The sequence below is a fragment of the Mercurialis annua genome, linkage group LG7 (assembly GCF_937616625.2).
Source record: "Mercurialis annua linkage group LG7, ddMerAnnu1.2, whole genome shotgun sequence".
Taxonomy (NCBI): Eukaryota; Viridiplantae; Streptophyta; class Magnoliopsida; order Malpighiales; family Euphorbiaceae; genus Mercurialis; species Mercurialis annua.
Window position 1 is genome coordinate 49,772,695 of NC_065576.1, and position 26,164 is coordinate 49,798,858.

The 26,164-nt window shown below is 33.5% G+C and overlaps 2 protein-coding genes across 5 annotated transcripts; one reads left to right on the top strand and one right to left on the bottom strand.

The window, feature by feature from the left end:
- Positions 1 to 18,414: 18,414 nt before the first annotated feature.
- Positions 18,415 to 22,753, top strand: LOC126655836 (proline-rich receptor-like protein kinase PERK13). The gene is made up of 8 exons (XM_050350156.2): positions 18,415 to 19,593; positions 19,814 to 20,269; positions 20,354 to 20,434; positions 20,529 to 20,599; positions 20,855 to 20,931; positions 21,207 to 21,354; positions 21,435 to 21,596; positions 21,985 to 22,753. The coding sequence occupies exons 1-8, from the start codon at positions 18,705 to 18,707 to the stop codon at positions 22,291 to 22,293; spliced, it is 2,193 nt and encodes a 730-aa protein (XP_050206113.1). The 5' UTR covers positions 18,415 to 18,704; the 3' UTR covers positions 22,294 to 22,753.
- On the bottom strand, positions 22,632 to 25,874 carry LOC126655837 (transcription factor bHLH90). Of its 4 annotated transcripts, XM_050350157.2 has the most exons (9): positions 25,820 to 25,874; positions 25,441 to 25,693; positions 25,192 to 25,362; positions 25,017 to 25,104; positions 24,804 to 24,872; positions 24,155 to 24,700; positions 23,821 to 24,051; positions 23,534 to 23,710; positions 22,632 to 23,011 (listed from the first exon to the last, which is right to left on the bottom strand). In XM_050350157.2, exons 2-9 carry the CDS (start codon positions 25,539 to 25,541, stop codon positions 22,949 to 22,951), a joined length of 1,446 nt encoding a protein of 481 aa, XP_050206114.1. In that variant the 5' UTR covers positions 25,542 to 25,693; positions 25,820 to 25,874; the 3' UTR covers positions 22,632 to 22,948. The 4 variants fall into 4 exon arrangements, with proteins under 4 accessions (XP_050206114.1, XP_050206117.1, XP_055959617.1 ...); XM_050350160.2 differs by lacking the exon at positions 25,820 to 25,874 and having other exon boundaries at positions 25,192 to 25,332; positions 25,441 to 25,763; XM_056103642.1 differs by lacking the exon at positions 25,820 to 25,874 and having other exon boundaries at positions 25,441 to 25,761.
- Between the last annotated feature and the right edge of the window lie 290 nt (positions 25,875 to 26,164).

A 26,164-nucleotide genomic window follows, 5' to 3' on the forward strand; every position in this document is an offset into this window, starting at 1 on the left:
AAGAATTAAATTTTTTACAGTCTAATAGATTCACCAACCCTTTATAAAAAAAGAGATAAAAAACTTTTTTTTTTAAAAAGACAATAAAATTTTCATTAAAAAAGGCAATTATCATAATAAAAAATATCAAACAAAATTAATAATCTCTAAACAATTTCATCTTCAGTCTTGAAAGTTTTTATCTATCGCTGATTCTTTTTTCACACATATATTGAGATTGATGTGTTTCGTCAATAAATTTACCAACAAAAATAAAAAAAATTCAATTATTTATTTTATTATATATAAATAAAAAAATAGCTTCCGCCAACGGTAAAAATACACCATTGACGGCAGACGAATCGAAAACATAATTTTTGCCGGATAGAGTTTTTTATGTGAAAGAAAAAAGAGAGAAAATTATCCAACTTAATTATGTTTTTAACGCTTAATATTAATAAAATTAATATATAGATATACATGCAAAATTAATAAAAATTATGTTTGATTTACCATAAGACCAATGCATGTTAAATTTGCAACATTTGACATTTCAAAAAAAAAATGGAACTTAAAAGCTTTATGAACAAAATCGCACAATCAATGAATTTTATGGAAGTTTGTCGTTTGATTAAAAAATATATAAAAATCTACGGATTATGACTTCATCATCTTTCAAAATTCATCATTTAATATTCCACCTCCTACATAAAAAAATTGAAATCTATCATTTTTAATAAATGATGAATTATGTTAGAATTTAAATGTTTCATATGAACTCCTATACATTCATGCATGTATTCAATCAAGGAATTTATATATCTATCGATTTTATATTTTATATATTTTAGATCGATGGATTTAGTAAATCCATTATTTCAAAAAAATTCAATCCAAATAGTGCCTAATGAGGTATATGGTTTAAAAAGAAAAGACATTTATATAATCGGGTTTAATTCCATAAAAAATTTATGAACTTTTCATGAAATTTTATTTTAATCACAACTTTTAAAAATTGTCATATAAACTTTGAACTTTTATTTCTTTTTAAATCTATCACCGACTATTTTTTTCGTGTATTTTCACTTTTTATTTTTTTAAATCTACCGAATTCGGTGGCCATGTAGGTAAAAATATACCAAAAATTAATTTGGTGATAAATTTAAAAAAAATAAAAATTCGTGGTTTTGTATAATTTTTAAAAGTCGTGATTATAATAAAACTTCATATAAAGATTATGATTTTTATTATGAAATTAACCCTTTATATTTTGATAGTAAAAAATATAATTAGGGATATACAAAGAATTGTATCCAAACTATTTAATTTGTATAGGATAAGAAAAACAAATAAAATAAGATAGATTAATATTGTTCATGCCTTCATAATTTTAGAACTCACGTATACATTACTTCTGTTAATTATTTGATAGAAATGAGTTACAACAAAATATCGAAAAAAGAAAATTACACGAAATCTCTTAGCTAATCAAATATGACTAGTTCTACCCTTTCCATTTATAGCAATGCCTCTCCTTGCGCTACAAGAATCCTTTATATAATCATATCATAATAAAAAATTTATCTAGTGATCTATAATTTTTTATGAACTTTTTTTTTTGATAAATGGTGATTATATTAGCATTACCACAAGAAGTGGAAGGCAAGAAAGAAAACGAAAGTTAGAACCTCGAAAAGAAGTCTAAACATCGAAATACATCGTTACCACCAAAACTAAAATGGGGGTTGTGAAATCTATAGTGATTCACACCCTTATTAATACAAAGAAAGATCAAGTCCTTGTAGTTAGTGACTTCATTCCGGAAAATATTCTTGTTTCTTGCTTTCCAAATCTCCCAAATGCTGAAATACCAAATCGTCGCCCAAAGACTCTTATAATTCGGATTAGCCAAGTCCATCCATTGATAGTAAAAGCTTGAAATATCGGACGGATAGTCCAAGCCAAAACACCAATCATGCTAAGAATTTCAGTCCAAAATCTCCAAGCTCCTGGACAATAAATGACAATATGATTACCTGTTTCAAGATCACCACACTGCTCACAAAACCGCTGCTCATGAACAAGAATCTGACGACGGACAAGAAAATCTTTTGAAGTAATTCTACCCTTGTGCAGAAGCCAAGTGAAGAACTGAAGCCGAGGAGGAAGTTTTTGCTTCCACAAAGTCGAAAGAAATCTATCTCGATGAAGCAAATCTGAATTGTTGGAAGCTTTGACAAAACCTGCTGCTGAATAAGTGTTTCTGCCGCACCAAAGAGCTGAATCCCGATGACTTGAAAGCGTAACTGTTTGCAGCTGAGAGCTGAGCTGCTGCAGCGATTCAGACTCACCCAACCTGAGTCTTCTCCTCCACTGAAAATTCCAAAGAACATGAACAGTAGCAGAAGACGACCTACCATTAGCAGCTCCATCACTGTTAATTGCAGAACCCCGAGATGAAACAGACACTGCAGGCTGTAATTCCAAACTGAATAAATTCCGGAATGTTGAACTAAGCGGAGTTGTTTGATCTTTGAGCCAAATATCTCGCCAAAACACAATATCCATACCATTCCCGACTTTAAAGCTGATATTGGAAGTAAAAACATTCCAAGCATCCTCATTTAAAATGCACATCTTCCGAATATATTTCCAGAGCGGAGACAAAGCACGATTCGTAGGATCAATCAAGTCATTCCAAGAATTCAAATTAGAACCAACTCGAATCACAGAATACCAAAGAGAGCCTCTATCGCAAGTTAAAAGCTTCCAAATCCATTTGAAAAGAAGGCTTTGGTTTCTATTTCGCAATGAAGGAACATTTAGACCCCCAAAGCAAAATGGCAAACAGATATCTTTCCAAGAGACTTTACAGAGACCTCGAGACGAACCCGAACCCGACCAAAGAAAGTTTCTCATACAACTTTCCATGGAAGACAAAACACCTGCAGGAATGGCGAAGCAACACATCGAGTAAACTGGCAAACTAGTGAGCACCGATTTTAACAGAACTAACCGACCTGCGGGAGACAATAAGCTGCCTTTCCAAAGAGCCAAATGGGAGTTAAAATTCTGTAAAATCAGGTTGTAGTGTGAAACAGCCAATGATTTCCGAGCTAAAGGGAGACCAAGATAAGTGAAAGGTAAAGTGTCAATTTGACAACCAAGAATAGAAGCAGCGTTATTAATATCTTGATCCGAAACATTTAAGCCAATAATGGAGCTCTTGCGATAGTTAATACGCAATCCAGACACCAATTCGAAACAACGAAGAATCCGGAGAAGGTTACTAACCATATTCATATCATTGGGAAGAAACATAAGGGTATCATCCGCAAATTGCAACAAGGACAATGAATCATGTAAGCCATCTATACATATTCCATCTAAGAGCCGCAAATCTTTAGCCTTATCAATAATGGATTTGAATCCCTCTGCTGCAATTACGAAGAGCATAGGAGAAATTGGGTCACCCTGTCTAACACCCTTCTCCATAAAGAAATTTTCGGAGGGAGAACCATTAACTAAAACAGACATCTGAGAGGAATTCAGAAGTTTCGAAATCCAATGAATCCATCTGGCATTAAAATTCATTTTGCGCATAATCTCCAGCAGGAAAGGCCAAGAAACACTGTCAAAAGCCTTTTGAAAATCCAACTTTATAACAAAAGCTGAATCCTTTCGTCTCGAAATAAGATAAATAACTTCAGAAGCAATAGAATGGCATTCATGGATGTTCCGCCCTTTGATGAATCCAAACTGATTGTCTGAAATAATGGAAGGCAAAACTGTAGCAAGCCTATTCGCAAGTATCTTCGACAGGAACTTGAAAATTCCATTAATGAGACTGATCGGTCGAAAATCCTTTATATTAGAAGCGCCCTTCAACTTCGGGATGAGAATCAAGAAAGCCGTATTCAGCCCAGATGGAAAGTAACTGGAGGAGTAAAAATCTTGTAGTAGCCGAATTATATCACCCTGAATAAGCTGCCAAAAACGCTTGTAGAAGAAAGCGTTAAAACCGTCCGGACCTGGGGCTTTGTTATCATCACAATGCATAACAACATCAGTTAATTCTGCCAAAGAGAAGACTGAAGAAAGAGAATCATTCTGGGTTGCCAATAAAGATTTAAACCGAAGGGAATTGAGAGAGAATGGAACTTGCAAACCTTTACTGAAAAGACCCCGATAATAAGAATTCACCTTTGATTTAATATCCGTTGGATTAGTATAACAAACCCCGTCAATATTGATCTCAGTAATCTGATTGTTCTTAGCGTGGATAGATGCTGCCAGGTGAAAGAAAGTAGTGTTTTTGTCACCTAAGAGGTTCCAATTCAGCCGAGACTTCTGAAGCCAAACTTTTTCCAATTGATTTGATACATCAAGTAACTCACTGTTATGCGAGGAAAGAGCTGAAAAATCATCTTCTGTCAACTCTCTAACATCAGCAACTCTCTCAATATCCGAAATTATTTGAGAGATTTTTGTAACTTTAATATTCAAGTCCCCAAAGGTGTTTTTATTCCAAGAAGAAATAAGTTTGCGAAGTTCCCTTAATTTAATAACCAAAGAAGACTCATTCTGAAAAGATCGCCAACAATTTTCCAGAAAAGGAACAAAATCTGGATGGTCCCACCAAACATTCAAGGATCTGAACGGCTTCGGGCCACAGTTGGATTTGGCAGCAGAGGAAAGAAAAATAGGGACGTGATCCGAGAAGGAACGAGGGAGAGCCTGAAGCTTGACATTCGGCCAAAGCTGAAGAACCGAAGGAGAAACAAAACACCTGTCAATTTTAGACTTAGAAAGTCTATTTTGCCATGTAAAAAAACGCCCATGAAGAGGAATCTCCAATAGGTTTGCAGCATTAATAAAATGAGAAAAAGCCAACATAGAGCTAGAAATCGAATGGCAGTTGAACCTTTCAGAGGGATCAAGGATCTCGTTGAAATCCCCTGAAATCAGACACAGCCTGTCACAACTCAGCTCAGGAAGAATGGTATTCCATAAAATTGATCTTTCAAACGGGCAGTTAGGAGCATAAACAAGAACAAATCTAATCGGCGAAGAAAACCAGTCGAAGTCTAAAACAATCCATCTGCTCATTGAAACAACTCTGGTAGGGGTGATTAAGTTGGAATTCCAGATACAAACTAATCCTCCTGAGGAACCCGCTGCTCCCGAGTAGCAAAAATCGAAATCCAAGTTTGGCCATAATTTCCTAACCAAAAAAACATCTAAAGTTTCCTTTTTGGTTTCAATCAACCCCATGATAGCTAAATTATGCTGTAAAACGAAAGAACGAATAGATCGTTGTTTGCGAAAATGAGTAATGCCACCACGACAATTCCAAGTAATGAGATTAAAAGGGCTCGACATAAAGCAAAATGACAGACCTGGAGACAATCACTTCAAGAGTGATTACTTGAATCCTTGGCAATTCCCTTCGAGATGAGATCAATTATTTCTTCCGCATGTTGTTGTTGAAAAAGACCCAATCGAACACCAATATCAAAAGTTTTTTCTACTTCTGTACTCACTTTGGGGCTGTTATCGAATACTGAAATTTTAGGATGAGCATCTGCATTAGGAGGAGGGACATTATACTTCCTTCGGTGTGTGATCAACTTGAAAGGTGAGCTGTTCTGAGTTGCTGAAAGTGACTGCTTCGCTGTTTGAGTTACAGGAGATTTTTCAAAACGTCCTGCCGATGAAGACGTCATGGACTTGGAGTCATCATCTGATTCAGATATCCCTTCAGTTAAGTTGCTGGTAAGAACAAGAAATTCCGTTTCATGAGCATGGATGGAATAAGAAACACCCCCAATAGTGATTGGAATAATACATTCAATACGAGTGAATGCTGCTGAGATTAATACTGATCCTGAATCCATACGGTCTTTTGATAAAACCGAAGGATGAACTGCTATAGCCTTGCCCAAACTGTTCCCTATAAAGAGAAATAAATTCTCCGACCAAGCCGATAATGGAACACCCGATAAAGTTACCCAAACGAATCTCTCATTAGATGGGCTATAGTTGTCCCATGAGATAATTGCTGAAAAGAGAGAATCGTACTTCTTGAAATCAGTTCTGAAACGGGTAAGATAAGCCTCGGAAAGGAAACGAATCAGAACATAAGTTCCCCCAAGAAACGAGAAAGATTCAAAACATATTTCAAAATCCATCATCAGGTCATGAATATTCAGCAGCTTATCCATGCTATTAACTGAGACAATAACAGCATTATGTTTATAGTCTGGAAGACTGATGGAATCTTCAAAAACCAAAGGCTTGTTGATCACAACTTGGGCATATGACCTGGAATCACGGGGTGAAGGTGTTTGAATAATTCGTGGAGAGGTTGGTCTTGTGTGTTGGGTTCTCGTGTGAGTTGCTGCTGGAATAGCACGTTGCATGGATGGAGGTGCTGGAAATTTTGCTCGAAAAGCACGAACCCTAAAAGACCCAATGAATAATTGATTCAATTTCCTGAGTACCCTTTCCATATTTTGATCTGCTGCAATTCTGAGGAAACCAAATTTCCTTGATAGTCTATTCTTCCTGCGTGCTAGGGTTACTTTGCCATGAATATCGAACTTTGCGAAAAGTTTTTCGATATCATCAAAAAACCAATTCTCGGGATAGTTTTCGAAGTATATAACAACTGAACGTTCACCAGTAGATGAGGATGCTGCAACATGAAGGTTGGGGGTCGTCGGGGAGATGGCTGCTGTTGTCGTGAGCGCCGTCGCCATGGTATGTGTAATTTTTTTTTTTTTTTTATGGACTTATCTAATAAAATGTTAAAAAGTTTACATAAATTTCTCTTCCTTTTTCTAATTTTTTTCCCAGCATCTTATAGATAGGTCCATAACTTTTCTAAAAACCGGGTTTAGATAATAATTTTCCATCATAATAGTTAAGTTTTTCGGTGCAACATTTAGTTTTTACTTTTCAAAAAGTTCCACTAAAATTAATGGTGAGATTTATTTAATTTTTTTTTTAAGTTTTTGAACTTTCAACAACAGCTGTCTAAAAGATTCTATTTTAAAACTTTGTGTCAACAACTAATAACTGTTTCAATTTTTTAATTTTTTGGATAAAATTACCTTTACTAGAATATATTTCTATTATCAATATATAAAATTATTTTAATTATTTTAAAATACTTTAATTATTTATAAATTATATAAAATTATTTTTTATATATTAGAACAATCATAATTTAATAAATTTTTAAAATAAACATAAATTTATCAAAAAAAATCTAAATAATTTTAAATTAAATGTTGCTTCTCATAAAAAAATTATTAATATTTTTATTAAATATTATATAATATAATAAATTTATAATTTAACAAATAAAAATAAAAGTTATGTCCATATACAATTTATATATAAACAGTAACAGCTAATTAAATTCTCACCAAATACGTATGATTTATCAGCTATCAGCCAACAACTCACTGGTATCAGCAACAACTAACAACTACCAGTTATAAAAAACAGCTAAACCAAAGAGGTCCAATAAGATGGAAACTTAGAGGCATTACTCATCCCAAAAAAACGAGGCATAATACATTCTCAAGTCTCTGTACTTTTATAGATTTTCATTTTTTTTTAATTAGTACATATATTTTTTATATTTTATTTACTTAGTCTCTGTATTTCTGTTTTCGTCTAAATATTTTATAAATTTGTTATTTACTTAGTCTTTTTTAAGGTTTTATTTCTTGTTTACTTCGCCATAATCTATTTTTTAAGGATTAAGTCGTTGCAAAATTAAATTGTAAAAGGATCAAATAAATAAAAAATATAAAATATAAAAATTAATTAAATGAGTAAAATAAATTAAAGACTAAATAATTAAAATATAAAAAACACAAAAATCTGAAAAAAAGAAGCATTATTCCCAAGAAAAAAAAATGGCAAATTGCCCAAATTTAAGAAAATTAAATAAACATAAAGAGTAAGCCTTGACCAAGTGAGTGAGTCAATTCTTGATAATTGATAGTGGATATGTCAAAGAGTGCATAGTTGACAAATCCACGTGTTTATTTTTTTATACACTTAAGAATATGGGACCAACCACAACTTGTTTTTTATTTAACTTTTAGCCTAAAATACATGACTTTGAAAATTTTGGACCTCAAGAAAGAAGCTTCCAAGCTTCATTTCTGGATGGCTTCTCATTTGTAACATATTATTTGTAAATTTACTAATTTCATTTATAATAATTAGAGATTTACGGCCCTAAGTATGAAAATTGAGATTTGTTATTTCTTCTCCCCAAATTAGAATTCTAACCTATTTCATTATAATTTTTATACTTTCAAAAGTTGAAGATTACGGTTCCAAAAATCAGAGATATTGCATGTGCAGATTCTTGCGAGATTCGCGCAATCCGTTTCTCCATTCAGTCATCCGTTTCCATTTATTTCAAACTTCCCATTTTCAGTTGTTTTTCATATTTTGAATTCGGAATGGTGTCAACTAGGTCAGCTTCCAAAAATTCACCCCCTCAAAAAATGAAGAAATCAACATCTAGTCCGAGTTCTAGCAAAAGAAAAATTGAGTTTAATGCAATTCTGGCGACAATGAAAAATCGTCGAAAGGCTGTGCGTGAAGATGGATAGGCCTGTTTCATATGCGGGTTTGCCTAAAGGTATTTAAATTTTTTGATAGGTTCGGTTATATAGTTTATAATAGAGTTTGTTGTTTGTGTTTGTTTCGGTTTAGTAGGTGTTTGGTGTTGTTTTCAGTAATAATTGCAAAGAATTTTTACTGTTGTTTATTGTTTCTTTTAGTTAATATATTTGACTGTGTGTATTTACTATTTTGCTATTTAAATGATTTTTATGTAGGATTGGGATCATTTCATACAACCTTCGGACCATTTTCCTATTAAGGTTACCCATCTGATCAAACCAAGATGTATAGCGAGTTTTTGTTATTCAAGACCTACGTTGAGAAGCAGTTTTTTGAAGTTTTAAGTGTATTGTCTGATTTGAAGAGTGTTGTGTGTGTGAATGATCATCACGATCATATGACGGTAAACCTCTGAATCACAACTACTCTACTAGTTATTTTTGATATGTGTTAATTAAATTTTAGTTAAAGTTTTGTTAATGTTAGTTACTGTCTGGTTAACCTTTAGTAACTATTTGGTTAACTATTATTCAAATTTTATTGGTTATCAATTGGTTACTATCTGGTTAACCATAGGTACAATATTATTTTGTTATTTGTTTTTAATTCATGTTATATTTTTTTAGGAGGATGTTGCTGGAGATGTTTCATCCTCAGAAGCTACCCAAAGCATGCTATCCAAGAAATCTGATAACGGAGACCATGATGCTGTGGAGACACCTAAAGATGTTTTTGAATCTGGTACACCAAAGGAGGATCTTTGTTTACCGCTGCAGCTGTTAGTGAGTCACAAATTCAAATTGTTTGGTGATGAAGGAAGTTTTTGATTTGTAATTGTTATGATCAGGTTTTCAGTTGGTTAACCAATAACAAGATGAAAAAATGCTTATGAGAATAGAAATGTTTATGAGAATAGAACGTTAATGTGTGTTTATGAGAATAAAAATGCTTATGATAATGTCTGTTGATTTCTGGTGATTCAATCTCTCTCGATCCCTTTCATTTTTTTCTCGCTCTTTGATTTTGTTAATTAACATGGAAATTGATTTGCAGTGACTATGGTGGAAATTGATTTGCAACTGCTGGTTTGATTTTTTAGTCCGCACAGCCTGCACTCTTGGTGTTTGAAGAAATGCTTATGAGAATAAAACGGTTATGTATGTAATGTTTTAGGTGTTGGTTAACCAATGGTTAATATTGGGTAAACCGTTGGTTAACTTGTAATAATTACGGACAGATGAAGATTGATATAAACATTGACAGCGACGAGGAGTTTGAACCAAAACCAAAATTGAAGACTGGTAGATTGAAGAAAAACTTTGAATAGATTATAATATAGTTGTTACTTTAGATGTTTTTGAAATTTTTGTTTGTGTTTCAAACACACTTGGATAGTTTGTGGAACACATTTTGGTACTAGTTGGTACACTCCAGTTTTTGGTACATATTTGGTTTCTATTTTGGATAACATTCGATACACAGTTGGTTCCTATTTGGTTATTCTAATATTTTGTGTTTTGTTATTGTAATATTTTTTTTATTGTTATACAATCTAGTTTATAATTTGTATTGCATTGTGATTCAAACAATATATATCACTTTTTTTTACCAGAATTAGAATATACTTGATTTTTTTTTAACCTATTACATACTGGTGAAGTTGTTAGTTAGTATATACATGGTAATGGTTTGGTTGATAACTGGGTAACTAATTAACAAATTGGTTAAAAAATTATAAACACCCCGCATATATTTTTAATTAAAAACAAACATAAAGTTTTGCTAAATTTTTCTTTTATTATTTTTTATATGTCAAAAAATGATTGAATAAAACAACCGCTAAACAATTAAGCAATGGTTATAACGGTATACCAAGCAACAACTAATAGCATACTACTCGGACCAAAAAATTGAATTATATCATATCTATAACTATTTTGGTAGACCGCGACAAGTCTTTTTATTATGTCTCTGCTGTCCACATCGGCTGCGTTGTACACTTTCATTATCCTCGACATCCAACGGCTACTGATTAGGTCTCAAATTGATATCTGATTTCTAATTTAGTATTCCAACTAGTATCTTTCCGTATACTAGATATCATCCTGCTTAACTGTTCAAAATTTGTATCCTCTTTGACACACACTATCTTGATTTTATAATTCGAGTACCTGAAACTCTCATCTCATACTCCATTGTAGTAAGTATTTTCAATGTTGTCATTCCTACAATTAAAATCAGTTAATAAGATTAAACGGAATTGTTTGAACAAAAATTTAAATTAAAACAATATAATTTGTTAAAACTGAAAATAAACTAGGTTATTTAACAGTGTTCATCATTGAACCAGTGTTCATCATTCCAAAAACATAATCCAATTGCAGCTATAAACATTAAAGATCAAATCTGTTTTTCCAAAATTGAATTTCAAAACACAATTAAGAGCAAAAATATTACCTGATTCCGATTTGATTATCTTTGGGAGATTTGTGTGACTTTGATTCACTGATTTCTCTAAAACAAGAGGATCATTAAAGCAGAACAATTGCCGTCTCCACTAGTGGTGTCACTATTGATGGCGGGAAGAACGGCGACGCTTTCACTTCTGAGGAACGATGACGAGATGGAGAAGATGACGTCGTTGATGGGAAGAACGGCGACGCTTTCACTTCTGAATATCAACAGATTTCATGGGATCAAATATTTTTCTAATTAGGAAAGATTTGTGTGAATTAAAAATTGAGAGCAATTTTAGGGGAATCTTTGATCAGAGATGTTTGTTACCTTAATCAAATGTTAATCGTATATCTCTAATTTATGAAAGTTAATTTTGCAAGAAAAAAGAAGGGAAAGATAATTATCTAAATGGAAAATCATAGGCGTATTTCTCTAATTATTTATGGTTAAGTTGTACAATTGTCAATTTTTCTCTAAACATAAAGAGTAAGCCTTGACCAAGTGAGTGAGTCAATTCTTGATAATTGATAGTGGATATGTCAAAGAGTGCATAGTTGACAAATCCAAGTGTTTATTTTTTTATACACTTAAGAATATGGGACCAACCACAACTTGTTTTTTATTTAACTTTTAGCCTAAAATACATGACTTTGAAAATTTTGGACCTCAAGAAAGAAGCTTCCAAGCTTCATTTCTGGATGGCTTCTCATTTGTAACATATTATTTGTAAATTTACTAATTTCATTTATAATTATTTATCTATTTGATTTTTTAAATTAATATATTCATAATAAATAATTTATAAAGTATTTATTAACTAATAGAGCTATATTAATATTTACATTTATAATTTAAGATAAAAAGAGCACATTTTCATCGGTACAAATTTGACCAATGTGCAAGTAATATTTGGCTAATTTTGAGATATATTATTTCTAAGATGTCTATCTAGCATTCGACCGTTGAGATCATCGTTTGGAGGTCCAAAAACTTGTCTATTTTGCCCAGAAGATTTTTTGTGTGTATTTTTGTTGAACATTTATGTTCTAGAAGAGCTGACAAACGACTGTTTGCTGCAGGATTTGCATGTAAAAAGTTGTTTCACCATTGGACGAAGTAAAAACCCTAAAAACCAAAAATTCACTTCCCTTAGCCTCTGTTGGTAAAAATACACAAACGTACGTATGCCAACTTGTAATACAGACTGCGAAGTCCGGATATCATAACCACAGAGAAAGCTTCTAAAGACAACCACTTAAGAGAATCGATTTGGATAGTCGAAAAGACAATTTTTGTTTGTTTGAATAAATTAAAAGACAGAATTAAACTAATGTAAATAAAGTAAGCTAAAGCTGTAATTAAAATGGTGTTTAACAATAATGAGAAAAACAGGGATTATTAATCTTCGTTATGCTGTTTATTTAATTCGGGTTATGGATTATATTGTTCTGATATGGTTCGGACTAATCGAAGACGTCTAAAATTCTCTTTTGAGCAATTGCAGGCAAAAGCATAAAACTAACGAATAACAGGTTAATTACTCACTCTCGCATAATGATTAACCTAATTACTAATTAATTGAATGATTATGAAGTGAATCCTAAAAACACGCACTCGTTAATTCACTCTCGCGCAATTAACTCCTACGTTCTTAATTATATTATTCTATTCCAATTTTACTCTCTCGAGCTAAAACTAAAACATATGGCATAGGCTAAGTGATCAGTTTAGGTTAAGTGTTAAGTACAATAATTAAAACATATCAAGAACAAAAACCCATAAATCCTATTCAATTAAACAGACATAATTTTGATTAATAATCCCCAACGAAGGGTTTAGTTAGACATAATAATAAAAAGACTTAAACAAATAATTGAAGAAATTATTCTGTAATTAAAATCAATACTGAATATAGAATTAAGATCAATCGTACCTTTACTGAAATAGAATCCAAAATAATGAACAATAAAAGATCCACCGATAATAACGAAGAATGGAAGCTAAAACTATGATAAGCTATTGTCTAATTTGAAAACTAAAGTTCCTCCTCTATTGTTGAATCCTTAAAGTTTTAGAGTGTTTCTTTAAAGCTTTCCTTCTATATTCCTTTTTTGTCTTGGATTTGTTCAAGAGATAGGTATTTACACCATTACTTGTTGATTTGGTAACTTCTAAGGTTTGAGTTTGTGGTTTTGGTGTAGAGATTATGAGATTGGGTGTTTTGCTTAGTTATTGTTGCTAGCTCATGATTAATTTCTCTTTTGCCATGATTATTGTCAAATCCATGCTTGGCCTTGATGATTGATTCATTTTGATTGGATTCCATGTTAGAATTTGATTGTAATTGACTTGGGTTTGTCAATTTGAGTTGGAATTATTGTATGCCATGTATCACATATGAATTTATTGTTATGTTGAGTATTTTGGCATGAGTAATTGGATTTCTCTCTTGAGTAGTTGAGATTGATATTTGGTCCTTGAGCTACGTTGAGCTCCCTTATTTTTGAAAGATTGAAATTTCATTTTAAATGTATTTTTAGGACCTAGGAGATATTGTCGTTACGTTTGATTCATGATTATTACGGGATTGACTTGAGTGTCTAATTTGTGAGCTGGGTTTGATAGTTGTGAACTCGGCCAACTCGATTATTATATATGAATTGAAATATTTTTGAGATTATAACCATTTGAATTAAAAAGGAAATTTTTTGAAAATTGGTTTTAATACCATGAAGCTCACCTAAAACTCAAAAACTGTTGGCTGATTGAATATGTGTCGATTGATTGGTTGAATGAGTATGTGTTGTTATAGTTTGATTGTTGAGTTAATTGGTTATTGAGTTTTGTTTAGAAATCTCTAGAGTTAGGATGTGTTATCATATGTATATTGATTTGTGTATTGTTCCTAAACTCGTTGCCTACTCGTGCATCAGAGTCAGATCGAGGTTATTGGAGCATTTTAGAGTACTTTTGAGAAATTGCAAATAACGAGTTTATGTTATTATTTACTCTATCTAAAAAAAACTTGTATATTTGTTATACGTATATATTATACAAACGTTTTAGAACTATTTTATATACTGTTATAGATTTGGTTGGAACATGCTATCTAATGGGCATCATTTAGCACTGTGTGCGCACCAGCATTGATCATTGGTATATGGATATGGGTATTATAGTTGGAGATTTATCTCACCGTTAATAAGGGCGCCGGTGGTATATTCGTCTTCTGAGACTCACACATATGGTTTGGGTTATAATCGGAGATCAGTTTATAGATACATCTTATCGACATGACACTTGGATTGGTTTACATATATATTATGTTTATATTGTGGTTTAGGGTTATGACTAATATCTGTGATGGTAAACTGTATTTCCAAATGTTTTAAATGGCTTTATTTTATTATTTGTCTATAATAATAACAACACACTCAGTATTATTTAACATCGTTCATGTCCCCACTTTCAGGTTTATCTTTTGAGGACATTGTGTAACTTCCGATTCTTACGCCTTAAAAATATTTCATTTTGATTGTATGATTAAACATTTATACTCTGGATCGTAGTTGTATTAATGGTAGTTGTTATATTATTTTAGGATGGTTAATTCTCTCGGGTTTGTCCGAATAATATTGATGGTTATATTATGGCACGATTGCCCTTATATGGGCTAGCTACTATGAGGTTCGTATGTCATGCATCTTTGGAGTCTCGGGATTGTGCCGAGCATTTATATCATGTTGAATTGCATGTTGTTACGACCTATGATTTTGGGTCGTTACACTTTTTAACTGTCAAATTCCGCTTTATTTCACGAGACTGACAGTAATTTAAATTTTTTTATTTTCCAAATCAAAAATTTAAAACACATTCCATAAATAATTAAATACAAATATAAGAAAACCTTCAAACAATCTTATATGTTTAAGCCATTATATAAAAACTAAGTACAAACGAGTTTATTATAAACCAAACGTCAAGCCATCTCAAACTTGGAGATGTGGTCAATCTCGGCTATTAATCAGCTATGGCACTTCAACTTAGGATCTCCTATCACCAAACCTCCTGAATTTTAAAATCGGCCGTTAAACCCCTTAAACTTTACCTAATGATCGACTAAACCCTTTTTAGCATAAATTGATCAAAATACCCTTCAATCTATAAGTAAATACAAACAAACCAGACAATTCCAATCTAACCAAACCTAAAATCTATCTAACCAAACCAAATCAAATTAAATAAATCTAACCAAACTTAAATTTATTTAAAAATTAAATTGATAGTTATTTTTAATTTAAATTAAAAAAACAAAATTTTTTTTTAAATTTAATCCGGTGAACAGACACCGTGGTGGGTCTGCTAACCGGAGAGCAGATCCACCGGCAGTGGGTCTGCTTGAAAGAGCAGACCCACCGGCAGGTGGGTCTAAATCAATATTAAAAAATAATTTTTTTATTTAAATTAAAAATAATTTTCTTTTTATTTTTTAAAATTAAATTATTTATATTTATTATTTGGATAATTTTTATCCGGCGATGGATGGCGGTGGCCGGAAAAAATTGGCGGCAGCGCGTGGAAGTTTCCAGGTGAGTGGTCTGATTTAATTGAGTTGATTGGTGATCTAGGTATGATTTGGATGCTTTATGTTTGATTTGATTAGGTGGGTGACATTAAATTTGGTTAGATTAGGTTGATTTGGTTTTTATTATTGAACTTAGGGGTATTTTGGACATTTTTAAGAAAATAAAGGGTTTTGGGCGATTTTTTGGGGTGGTTTTTTGGGGCGATTTTAGGGTAAAAGGGGTTTAGTTGATCATTAGATAAAGTTTAGGGGTTTAGTAGCCGATTTTAAAGTTTAGGGGGTTTGGTGATAGGAGACCCTAAGTTGGAGTGCCATAGCTGATTAATAGCCGGTCAATCTCTATATCTCGAGCTCAAATATTATTTTCAATTCCCTCTGTAGTCAAATTTATTATAAAATTCCTTACTAACTGAAAAGATTTAAAAACAATTTAAATAAGTAAAAATTTAGTGAATAGACATAGCAAGTATAAATTTTTTATATATTTAAAATAAGGAAAATCATTCAATAAGAAATAGTATAAATTATAAATCCATCATAAAAGCATTTATAAAGGCTAATAATCACCCATGGCCCCTGATTTTTAGGGATCCGATCAAAAAACTCCTTAATGTTTACAAATTAAGAAGCACGGAAACTTCGACAAAGTTGCGTTTCCCGTTTCGGAAACGTTTCAGAAACCGAAAACTCTTGGACACCCGTACGAAACGTTTCGGGCCGTTTCCGTAAATAATAAAAATTAAAAATTTGTAAAAAAAATTAAAATTATTTCCACAAATAAAAAAATCTAACTAGTTATCCATAATTTTTACATTCGCATTCCACACAATACATCAAATATACTTATTTGTGTTGAATTATATTATATTCTTTATATATTTATAAACTTTTAAATATTTAGTATAGTAAAATGAATTATTTTGTTAATTATCATAAATATTTAGATAATATTTTTATAAATATATCTTTATATTTTTGTTATTTACACGTTTTCCCCACGTTTCGTGTCCTTCATTTTGAAAAAATTTTGTTTCTCCGTGTCCGTTTCGTATCGTTTCCGTTTCCCGTTTCCGTTTCCGTGCTACCAAATTACAAACGATTACAAAACCCCATAATCTTTATGGTGGCGCTCACAAAACCCCATGAGACTAAAAAATCGGCTATTTTTAAATAATGGTGACGTGGCGTCGATTTATTGATGTCAGATACAACAATAGTCTGACCCTATATTAGCTCATGTCAAGTGTTAGGTGACACCTCATTACAAACCTAAAAACACCCAAAATACTCCCAAAATTCAAATAAAAAGAACCCAACTTAATTAAACCTAACCCTATTAAATTGAACCAAACTACCCTAACCCACCCACCATTCTCAGGACACCACCACCCGCCGCCGCTTAAACAGCCGGAATTTTTTCCGGTCGTTTTTCAGATCTGTTGATAAATACTGAAACCGACCATTTCTTGATAAATATCTTGAAATCTGAAGTGAGGTTAGTGAATTAGTGAGCGGTAGATTTGGGTTGGGAGTGAAAATGAGGAATTGAAAAAGCAAGAACAGTGTGCAGCTTTTGTTTTTGGAAGGGAATAAAAGAGGAAAACAAAAACTGAAGGTTTCATTTTGTCATGAAGTATAGGACGATATTAGAATTAAAGAGTTTCTGGACGATTAATTTCACTTCTCATGGTGGAATAAATGATTATTACTTCTATTCAGTTATTAAATAAATTAAAATTCCACTAGAAACAAGGCAAAAAGTAATAATTGGCATCGCAAAAGAATTTGTTTAAGTCATTACAAATGTGCTGTTATCTTCCTCCTTCTTTGTTATTGTTCCTCAGCTTGCGTCGGTTTTTTGTTTGATGCGTGATGTTTTCTTCTTCTCAGTTATTGTTCATCGGCTCCCATCTTGCAAGAAGAGAGAGAATCGATTATAGGGCTGTCTCCATCGATTATAATCTGTCTGTAAGGCAAGATTATTGGTACTTCTAGTTTCAGACATCATTTCTTGTGGAGGTTTAAGATTTTTGATTAGTGGAGCTGTTCTTCAAACAAGTATATCTACACACATTGGACGTCTAACCCTTCTCTCCCTTCACTGACCATCAATCAAGTTTCATGTGTCAAATGGTTTTTATTTAATTTTGTTAGTTTTACTAATTTACAATTTTGTTAGTTAATTATTTACGATTTTATGCCAAATAAAAATTATTTTAATTTATTTAAAAACAATCTTATTAATAATTAGTAAAAATTAAAATAAGATATACGGGATTCCATAATCGATGAATACTATATAAAAAATAAATTCTATAGTATATACGTTTTTGCATGAAAATGTGATATATTGGAATATCATAAATAAAATTACAGGTATGTTTAATTTTTGAAGTTTAATATGAATGAATGTAGTATTTGTTGATTTGTTCATCGGCCTAGATTCTATTTGTGAAACAGCGGTTTGTAAGGAATAGATGATAGATGAAGAGTGTGAGTAGTAGAGTAGCTGAAGTTGAAATGTTTGTTTTCAGATTAAAATGAATTGGTTGGTAACCGAAAAACTAACAAATTCCCGCGCTTTCAAATTTCGCGGTAAAGCGAGAAGTAAGGTGGGAAGAGATGAGCTCACAATTTAAAATGAGGGAATAACGGAAAATCGTGGCTACAACTAATAATAATAGTAATACCAACAACGCACTCTCAAAATAACAAACAAAATATTTCACATTTGATTTCTAATTCTTTTCCCATTCCTAACATTTTTCTCTTGATTTTTTTTATAATTATTTAGATTCTCAGATTTTTATTTATTTGGTTCAAGAAAAGTGTAATTCAAGATTTATCAATATTGTTTGATCAGTTCATGATTCTTGGGTTTGTGTTTGAAGATTTGTTGTGGTGTAGTTCATGATTCTTGGGTTTCTGGTGTAATTCAAGATTCTTATTAGTTGTGCCGTTTGGTTTCTTGAAGTTGAGAAAAATTGATTAGGAAGTTTTGCGATTAAAAGATTGTGTAGAGAAGGAGATGTCAGGCTCGGCGGATTCGCCGAGTTCTTCATTAACTATTCCATTGCCACCAGCAGACGATTTGGATCCTCCGCCCGATGATCCACCACCATCAGACAATGACTCGCCGCCAGCACCACCCGATTCGCTCGGTGAAAACCTTTTATTAGCCCCACCACCAAGTGACGCCGATAGTCAAGCGCCACCACCACCATCAACACCCCAAGAATCACCTCCTCCACCAAACTCTCCTCCTCCATCTTCACCACCGCCGCCATCAGAGTCTGGTCCTCGTCCTAGCCCACCACCAACTTCAAAAACGCAACCTCCTCCAGCAGTGTCCTCACCACCACCACCATCACTGTCCCCTTCTCCAAAAGCAACACCTCGTTCTCCACCACCACCGTCTATTTCTCCTCCTCCTCCGGCCGGTAATGAGTCCCCACCTGTATCAAACAATTCATCATCATCTTCCCCTCCTCCGTCAGACTCAGCAGCAACTCCGCCACCTCCTGAGGATTTTCAACCTCCACCTGCTGCCGATGGCGTAGTGCAATCTCCACCTCCGCCAATAGAATTTATAGCTCCATCTCCTCCAAATACACCACCTGTTTCATCAAACTCGAGCACAGTTCCGTCAGCACCAAGGCAATCAGCTCCGAGTGGCTCATCACCTGCTGGTTCAAACTCTACCCCTACCTCTAGCACAAGACAAACTAACTCGACCCCCACCGCAGGCGGTGGCGATTCTGACAGCTCATCAACTAAGGTTATTATCGGAGCCGTGTTGGGTAGTGTTATACTCATTGCAATAGTAGCAAGTGTTTTTGTTTTAAAGAGGAGGAGGAGAAGAAAAGATTATTATGCTCCTCATTACATGCCTCCCAAGAATTTCACTGTACAAACAGGTACAGAAATAAAATTCAGAATTCAAAAAATGCGGAAACATAAGATTCAACAAGTTTCGGTGCAACATAGGCTATGTTGGACATAAACTTTTCTGAAACTCCGTAACTCTACGTTTATAACGTATTCATTTCAGCATTTTTATTTTTCGTGATACATAATATATAGCCAATCCGTAGCAATGTAGTTTAATATGAGGTCTTATATGTTTCTGTAATGCAGATGGATATTATTACGGGCAACAGCCACACGGTGCAGGTTTCTCGGGTGCGATGAATTTCTCGTACGGTTCACAAGTACCTTCACAGTCACCGGACAGTTACGGAGGGAGTCAAAAGTACAATCCGGAATCAGATATGATGGGTACTAATAAAACACATTTCAGCTATGAAGAAGTAATGGAAATGACAGATGGATTTGCTCGTCAGAACATTATTGGTGAAGGTGGTTTCGGATGCGTTTTCAAGGGGCAAACTTCTGATGGGAAAATTGTTGCAGTCAAACAACTTAAGGCCGGAAGCGGACAGGGCGAGCGCGAATTTAAAGCTGAAGTTGAGATTATTAGTCGTGTTCATCATCGGCATTTAGTTTCTTTGGTCGGTTATTGTATTAGTGATAAACAACGATTGCTTCTCTACGAATTTCTTCCAAATAAAACTCTTGAATATCATTTGCATGGTAAGATTATTTATTTTTTCCTAGTATCGCTTGTTTCTTTTCGTTTTCATGTTCTTAAGCTTGTAAGATGATGGATTCTGGCAGGACCTACGGTATTAGATTGGCCTAGTAGAGTCAGGATTGCCATTAGTTCTGCAAAGGGTTTAGCATATTTACATGAAGATTGTAAGTATTCTTTCATTAAACTTTTTTTGTTATCTACTTTTCTTTAGGTTGATATTTTGATTGGCAGGATTCAAATTGTGTGATTCATTTGCAGGTAATCCAAAAATTATTCACAGAGATATTAAGTCAGCAAATATTCTATTGGATGACAACTTTGAAGCACAGGCAAGCCATTCTTTTCATTCATCATGCAACGGAAATGAAAATGCTGAAATGAAAAAAATACCAGAATGGCAAACAATGAAACAGTAATATTTTTGTATAAAAATAAGTTATAAATATAGAATTTTGGGGTTTCACAAATGGAAATGAAATGTTAAAGAATTCGATAAGTTTGTATCCGTGCAATGGTCAAAATACGGCTTCTCATTTGTGAATGTTGCTAATTTGCATTGTGATTTGGATTGTGCTTTCTTTCAGGTAGCAGATTTTGGGCTTGCCAGACTAAATGATACAACTCAGACCCACGTATCAACACGTGTCATGGGAACATTTGGGTAGGTTTTGATTGAATTCAACATCTAAGCTTTTGTACATATTGAACGTCTCATGCTTCAGACTTCAAAGTTACTTCTTTAGCCTGTAATCTATGTAGCCGAAAATAGAGACGTCGAAACAGAAAACAGCCATAGAAATCAAGGATAATTTATTCATATAGAATTTTTGGAGTTTATTTCCAAAAATGGAAACAAAATTCCGAAATGTAGAACTCAAAAAGTTTCCGTGTTTGAGTTGTTATAGGGTTTCTGTTAATGTTCAATTTGGTATTCAGGTACCTGGCACCGGAGTATGCATCAAGTGGAAAATTGACAGATAGGTCTGATGTATATTCATTTGGAGTTGTGCTTCTCGAGCTTATAACCGGACGCAAACCTGTCGATCCAGCGCAGCCTCTAGGGGATGAAAGTTTGGTTGAATGGGTAAGAAATCAAGTCTAGGTTTGTGTTTTTAGAAGAAATCTCATCAAGTTACTCAATCCTTTTGAACATGATGATTGCAGGCTCGCCCACAGCTCCACCGTGCCATTGAAACCGGTGATCTAACCGATATAGTTGATCCTCGGCTTGAACGGCATTATGTGGAGAGCGAAATGATCAGAATGATCGAAACAGCAGCAGCTTGTGTTCGCCATTCCGGTCCAAAGAGGCCTCGGATGGTTCAGGTGATAATTATATAAAGATATTTTTCAAGTCACTGGATAAGATGAACAAAAGCTCATCACGATCCTTGAATTGTGCCTCATGATCAATTATCTCACATTTAGTCATTTTAATTAATTAGGACAATATTCCTTATTTTTAGGTCAATTACGGACAATAATCTCTATTCTTAGGTCAATTAACTCCTAAATTTAGCCACCGCGGTCCCTAAACTCCTTCATTTTATATAATTTGGGAGTTAATTGACATATACATAGAGAATATTGTTTCCAATTGATAAAATTGATTAAGTGTGAGTTAATTGAGCCTGTCACACTAATTAAAAGACCGCGATAACCTTCAACTGGGATAGATATTCACAAAATTACTAACTTCCTTCCCTTTTTCTAGGTGGTGAGAGCATTGGACAGTGATGATATGTCTGATTTAAGTAACGGTGTGAAGTATGGGCAGAGCACAGTATATGATTCTGGTCAGTACAATCAGGACATTATGAAATTTAGAAGAATGGCTTTTAGCAGTAACGAAAGTTCAGACTTTGACACAACAAGTGGAGAATACACCTCCAGAGAAGTATCCCGCGGTCCGCCTCTTTCAAATTTCACAAGTGAGGAATTAGAAACAAAAGCCATGAGAGATGGCAGTGAGAGGAGATACGGAGGGGGTCAAGGTAACGTAGGCAGCCGCCGGAATTTATAAACGTAACATCGCAATACCTGAAGACCATAGTTGAAAGAACCTGCATTTTAACTTGGTCTGCATTTTTGGTGTCATTAAAACCAGCACTATCGCCATATTATTATTGATACTAGGGGGAAAACAGATTCCGTTCTGAGTGCATATACTGTTTTTTGAGAAACTGGTGATCGATTATGATGATATAAAGGTCAGAAAAAAATATAGAAACTTACTTGTATTATTTCTCAAGTTTTCTTTTCTTTTAAACCTTACATTTCATTAATTGTTTGTCACACTAATATAAATATGTATTATAGATGTTCATAGCATACTTTGAATAGGAAACAAAGGACCAAAGGAAAACAAACTTAGAATTTTTTTCTGTATTGACTCTTCTGTAAACCCTTTTCATTTACAAGATCCCTGTTGAGAAAATCTGCCCTAAAAGAGGCAAAAATGAAGGGGTGACAAAGTTTCTATATGCTATTTCTAGAAAGTTTCTGAGCATTTACTGCTAAATGGTATATGTGTATCTATAGTTTTTGAATAGATATAGCTATTTTGCTACATTCACCTCCATGAAAATAGATGAATGGCTGATTTTTCCATCTTCACTCTTTAAATTCTGGAAATACTAGTTCTAGTCTTCATGCATTGCGCTGCTCCTCTGAATTATCTACATTCTAAGCTTGAGTAATGATTCTCTCAGTTTCTTTGGTTGAATGTCCTTCATATTAGACTTGCAGAGGAGAAATAACTTAGCATGTAGTATAAACAATGCAGCAAATTATCGCAGAAAAAGGCGAAGGGTCTCTGCATGAATTCCCTTTTTCTGCTATAATTCGGTGCATCAAGTCTCTGCCTTTCAGGATTTCTATTATATAAATTCTCTAGACCTAGAAAATGGTTGAGCAAAGGGTCATAGGGGTCTTTGAGGTATGTGTCAGGTCAATTAACTCACACCTAGCCATTTTAATCAATTAGAGACAGTATTGTTTATGTTTAGTCAATTTAAGCCCTGAAATTGTTCAAAATGAGCGCGTTTAGGGATCAAAATGACCCACTTTAGGGGTTACTTCACCTAAAAATAGAGAGTATTGTCCCTAATTGGCCTAAATATAGAGAGTAATATCTCTAATTGATTAAAATGGTTAAGTACGAGCTAATTGACCCTCAAGCACAAGTTCGTAGACTTCAATGGCCCTTTATTCGAAAAATGATTCTTATATAGATATTAGGAATAATTACATAGAAATCTCACCTCAATCTTGAGAATGCTCAGGACCTTTCCATCAAATGTTGTCATATTAGCATCAACAACTTGAAGCCCCAGTGAATAAATAGCATCCATTAATCTTCCAAACCCTCCTCGCTTCTGCTCACGGAAGAGCTTAATCAGGAATTCTCTTTTTCCAATCTGGTTTACTTCTATCTGCACCTGAGATGTTGTTTTTAAATGAAGAGCTCACTCCTTTAGTTTCCAAATATAGCATAAATGTGCAGGTTTCAGGAGTTAAACAAGAGAAAATAAAATCATAAAATTTATACCTCAAAAATTTCCTTTTCATAAAAGCTAGAAAAATCTTGGTTGTTCTGAGCAGGAGGCCAGTTTTTTTTGCCTTCATGTAATTCCTCCAACTTTAAAGTCATCAGTTCTGCATTGCCAACAATGCATTCTTCTTCCTCAATTTTCTTGAGCTCGTCCTGCAATTTGTTCACTTCCTTCTGCAACTCACCAATATATTCAATTGCATCTCCAAGAATGGAAGCTTTATCCATCTATCCATGAAACAGAAACATTCAAAGTTCTCAAAAAACTGTGGAATGCAAAAAAAAAAGGCTTATTATTTAGTGATACAAAGAATCATAACCATATACTAACCTTAGATATCTTCGGAACTATAGCACGTAGAGTAAACAGCCCGTCTTTTATCCTATTCCTTCTATTCCTCTCAGTGACGAGATTTTTTGATCGAAAATGATCTCTTTCAGGCTTATGCAAAACTTTCCCGACCCTTTTGTTATCGCATTCTAGAAATAGACCTGTTTTATGCTTCAATAAGTTCTGCTCATTCTTTAATTTTCCCGAGACCAATGACTTTTCAATTGCCTGGTTCAACATTTCATTCTGTAACAAGTAACCAGAATGTGAATTGAGTGATAGGTACTCATTTGAAGGATTGGAACCACTAGAAGATCCTTCAAGGCTGGAAGGAGTATTCGACTGATATAATGGGAAAATAATTTGTGTTTGAGGATTTAAGCCTAACAAATTCCCAGGAGATGGTAAGTTTTGGAAGTTCTGCTCAAGAATTGAATTAATACAAGAGTCACTGAAGCTGGAGTAGCCATGTGAAACCATGGACTCTTGTTTTAGGACATTAAAATGACCTGTAATGTAGTCTATAATCTTCTGATCTTCTGTTATCTGAATAAGAAAAAAACAATGATGAATGCTTTCATAGGCTCGACGAGGATATACCTTAATTCTAGTATGAAAAGTCCGTAAAAGCCGAGAATATAAACCTTACATGTCTAGCTGCAAAGAGTTCAACAAGTCCACCAAATACTGGAATCAAAACCCTAGTTCCAACTGATCCCTGCCAATTTTTCCACCCGATTAGTTCATACCGAAGCTAATTCCGTCTTCTGTTTATAAATTCTAATTCACAACCCTCATCAACAAACAAATTTCACCCCTAATCAAAAGCAAACATTATACAGGAAATTAAAAATGAACTGACATAAGAAGAATCCGAGTGGGACGAGGTATCGGGTTGGATAATCATCCACTTTGATTGAGTTGATGTCACCACCTCCCCATGAATCCTGCTTCCAATTACACAAAATGAGATTAAAAACACCAAACAGAAACATTTTAAAAAAAAATGAAGAAAGAGATGAGTAAATAGTAAATACCCAGAATACAAAGGCAGAAAAGAGGGATAATGAGCAAGAGCCAGACAAGGTTGAGTGGTAATAGAATGCTTAAAATAAAAATCTCTACAAAGAGCAGCAGAATAGTTCTCCATTTTCACTTTACCATTACCATTAGCACCGCTGCAGCAGCAACCAACCCACTCAATGAACCTAATAAATCAATAAAAAAAACCCAATAAAATTAAACTGAAAGGGCATACATTTAGTTGTGTAATGCTGAAAACTGACCTGGAAGGATCATCACCCAGTTTCCAAACAACACAGTAGTCCCAAGCTTTAGAGTCAATGAAGGGTCTGAGAAATTCCATTGCTCCCTCTAATCCTTTCATTATTTTTTCTATGGCTTTGTCTCCAAGAAAATGAATAATGAATAACAAACTTTTTTGTTTCAGTTTTATAACATTCGAGTGTTTTAGCTAATGAGGAAATGGGTTAAAAAGAATCATTTTAATCTGTAAGCAAATCAGTGGGAATCTGGTACCTGCAACAATAATAATAAAAAAAAAAAGCAGAGTCAGTCAGTTTATTTGACTCATAACCTCCTTACAAAACCAGCATCGCCCAAATGATTCTAATCAAAATTGAATTACCCATAAACAAATTCTACCATTTTTCATACACTTGCTCAATCCTAATCCTCTTTGCTCTTCTTTATTTGTTTTTCTACCCAATTAACTCTATTTAATCTCACTATACTATTATTTATAATTGTCTATAGAAAAGGACATTAATACAAATCATAACGTTTTAACGTTATAGCTATTTAATTTCATTATTTAAAACCTTACGAAACAATTCTAATTTTTTTTTAATTTTAACGCCCAAAATTGTTTTCCGGCGATTTTGTTCCCTTTTTTTAGGTTACATAGTGTAAAAACGCGAAAAAATATTTTATTTATAACGTTTTTAAAATGTTAAATTTTACATGTATCTAATTTGGCACTCTGTTCTG

Bases quoted from the DNA above. Each gene is read 5' to 3' on its own strand.
- LOC126655836 (XM_050350156.2), top strand. From the start codon at position 18,705: ATGTCAGGCTCGGCGGATTCGCCGAGTTCTTCATTAACTATTCCATTG. The intron at 20,932-21,206 runs GTAGGTTTTGAT...TTTGGTATTCAG, and splicing joins CGTGTCATGGGAACATTTGG to GTACCTGGCACCGGAGTATG. The intron at 21,355-21,434 runs GTAAGAAATCAA...TGATGATTGCAG, and splicing joins ATGAAAGTTTGGTTGAATGG to GCTCGCCCACAGCTCCACCG.
- LOC126655837 (XM_050350157.2), bottom strand. From the start codon at position 25,541: ATGAAAGGATTAGAGGGAGCAATGGAATTTCTCAGACCCTTCATTGAC. The intron at 24,873-25,016 runs GTCAGTTCATTT...AAAAATTGGCAG, and splicing joins CCCACTCGGATTCTTCTTAT to GGATCAGTTGGAACTAGGGT. The intron at 23,012-23,533 runs GTGAGATTTCTA...CTCCTCTGCAAG, and splicing joins TGAGCATTCTCAAGATTGAG to TCTAATATGAAGGACATTCA.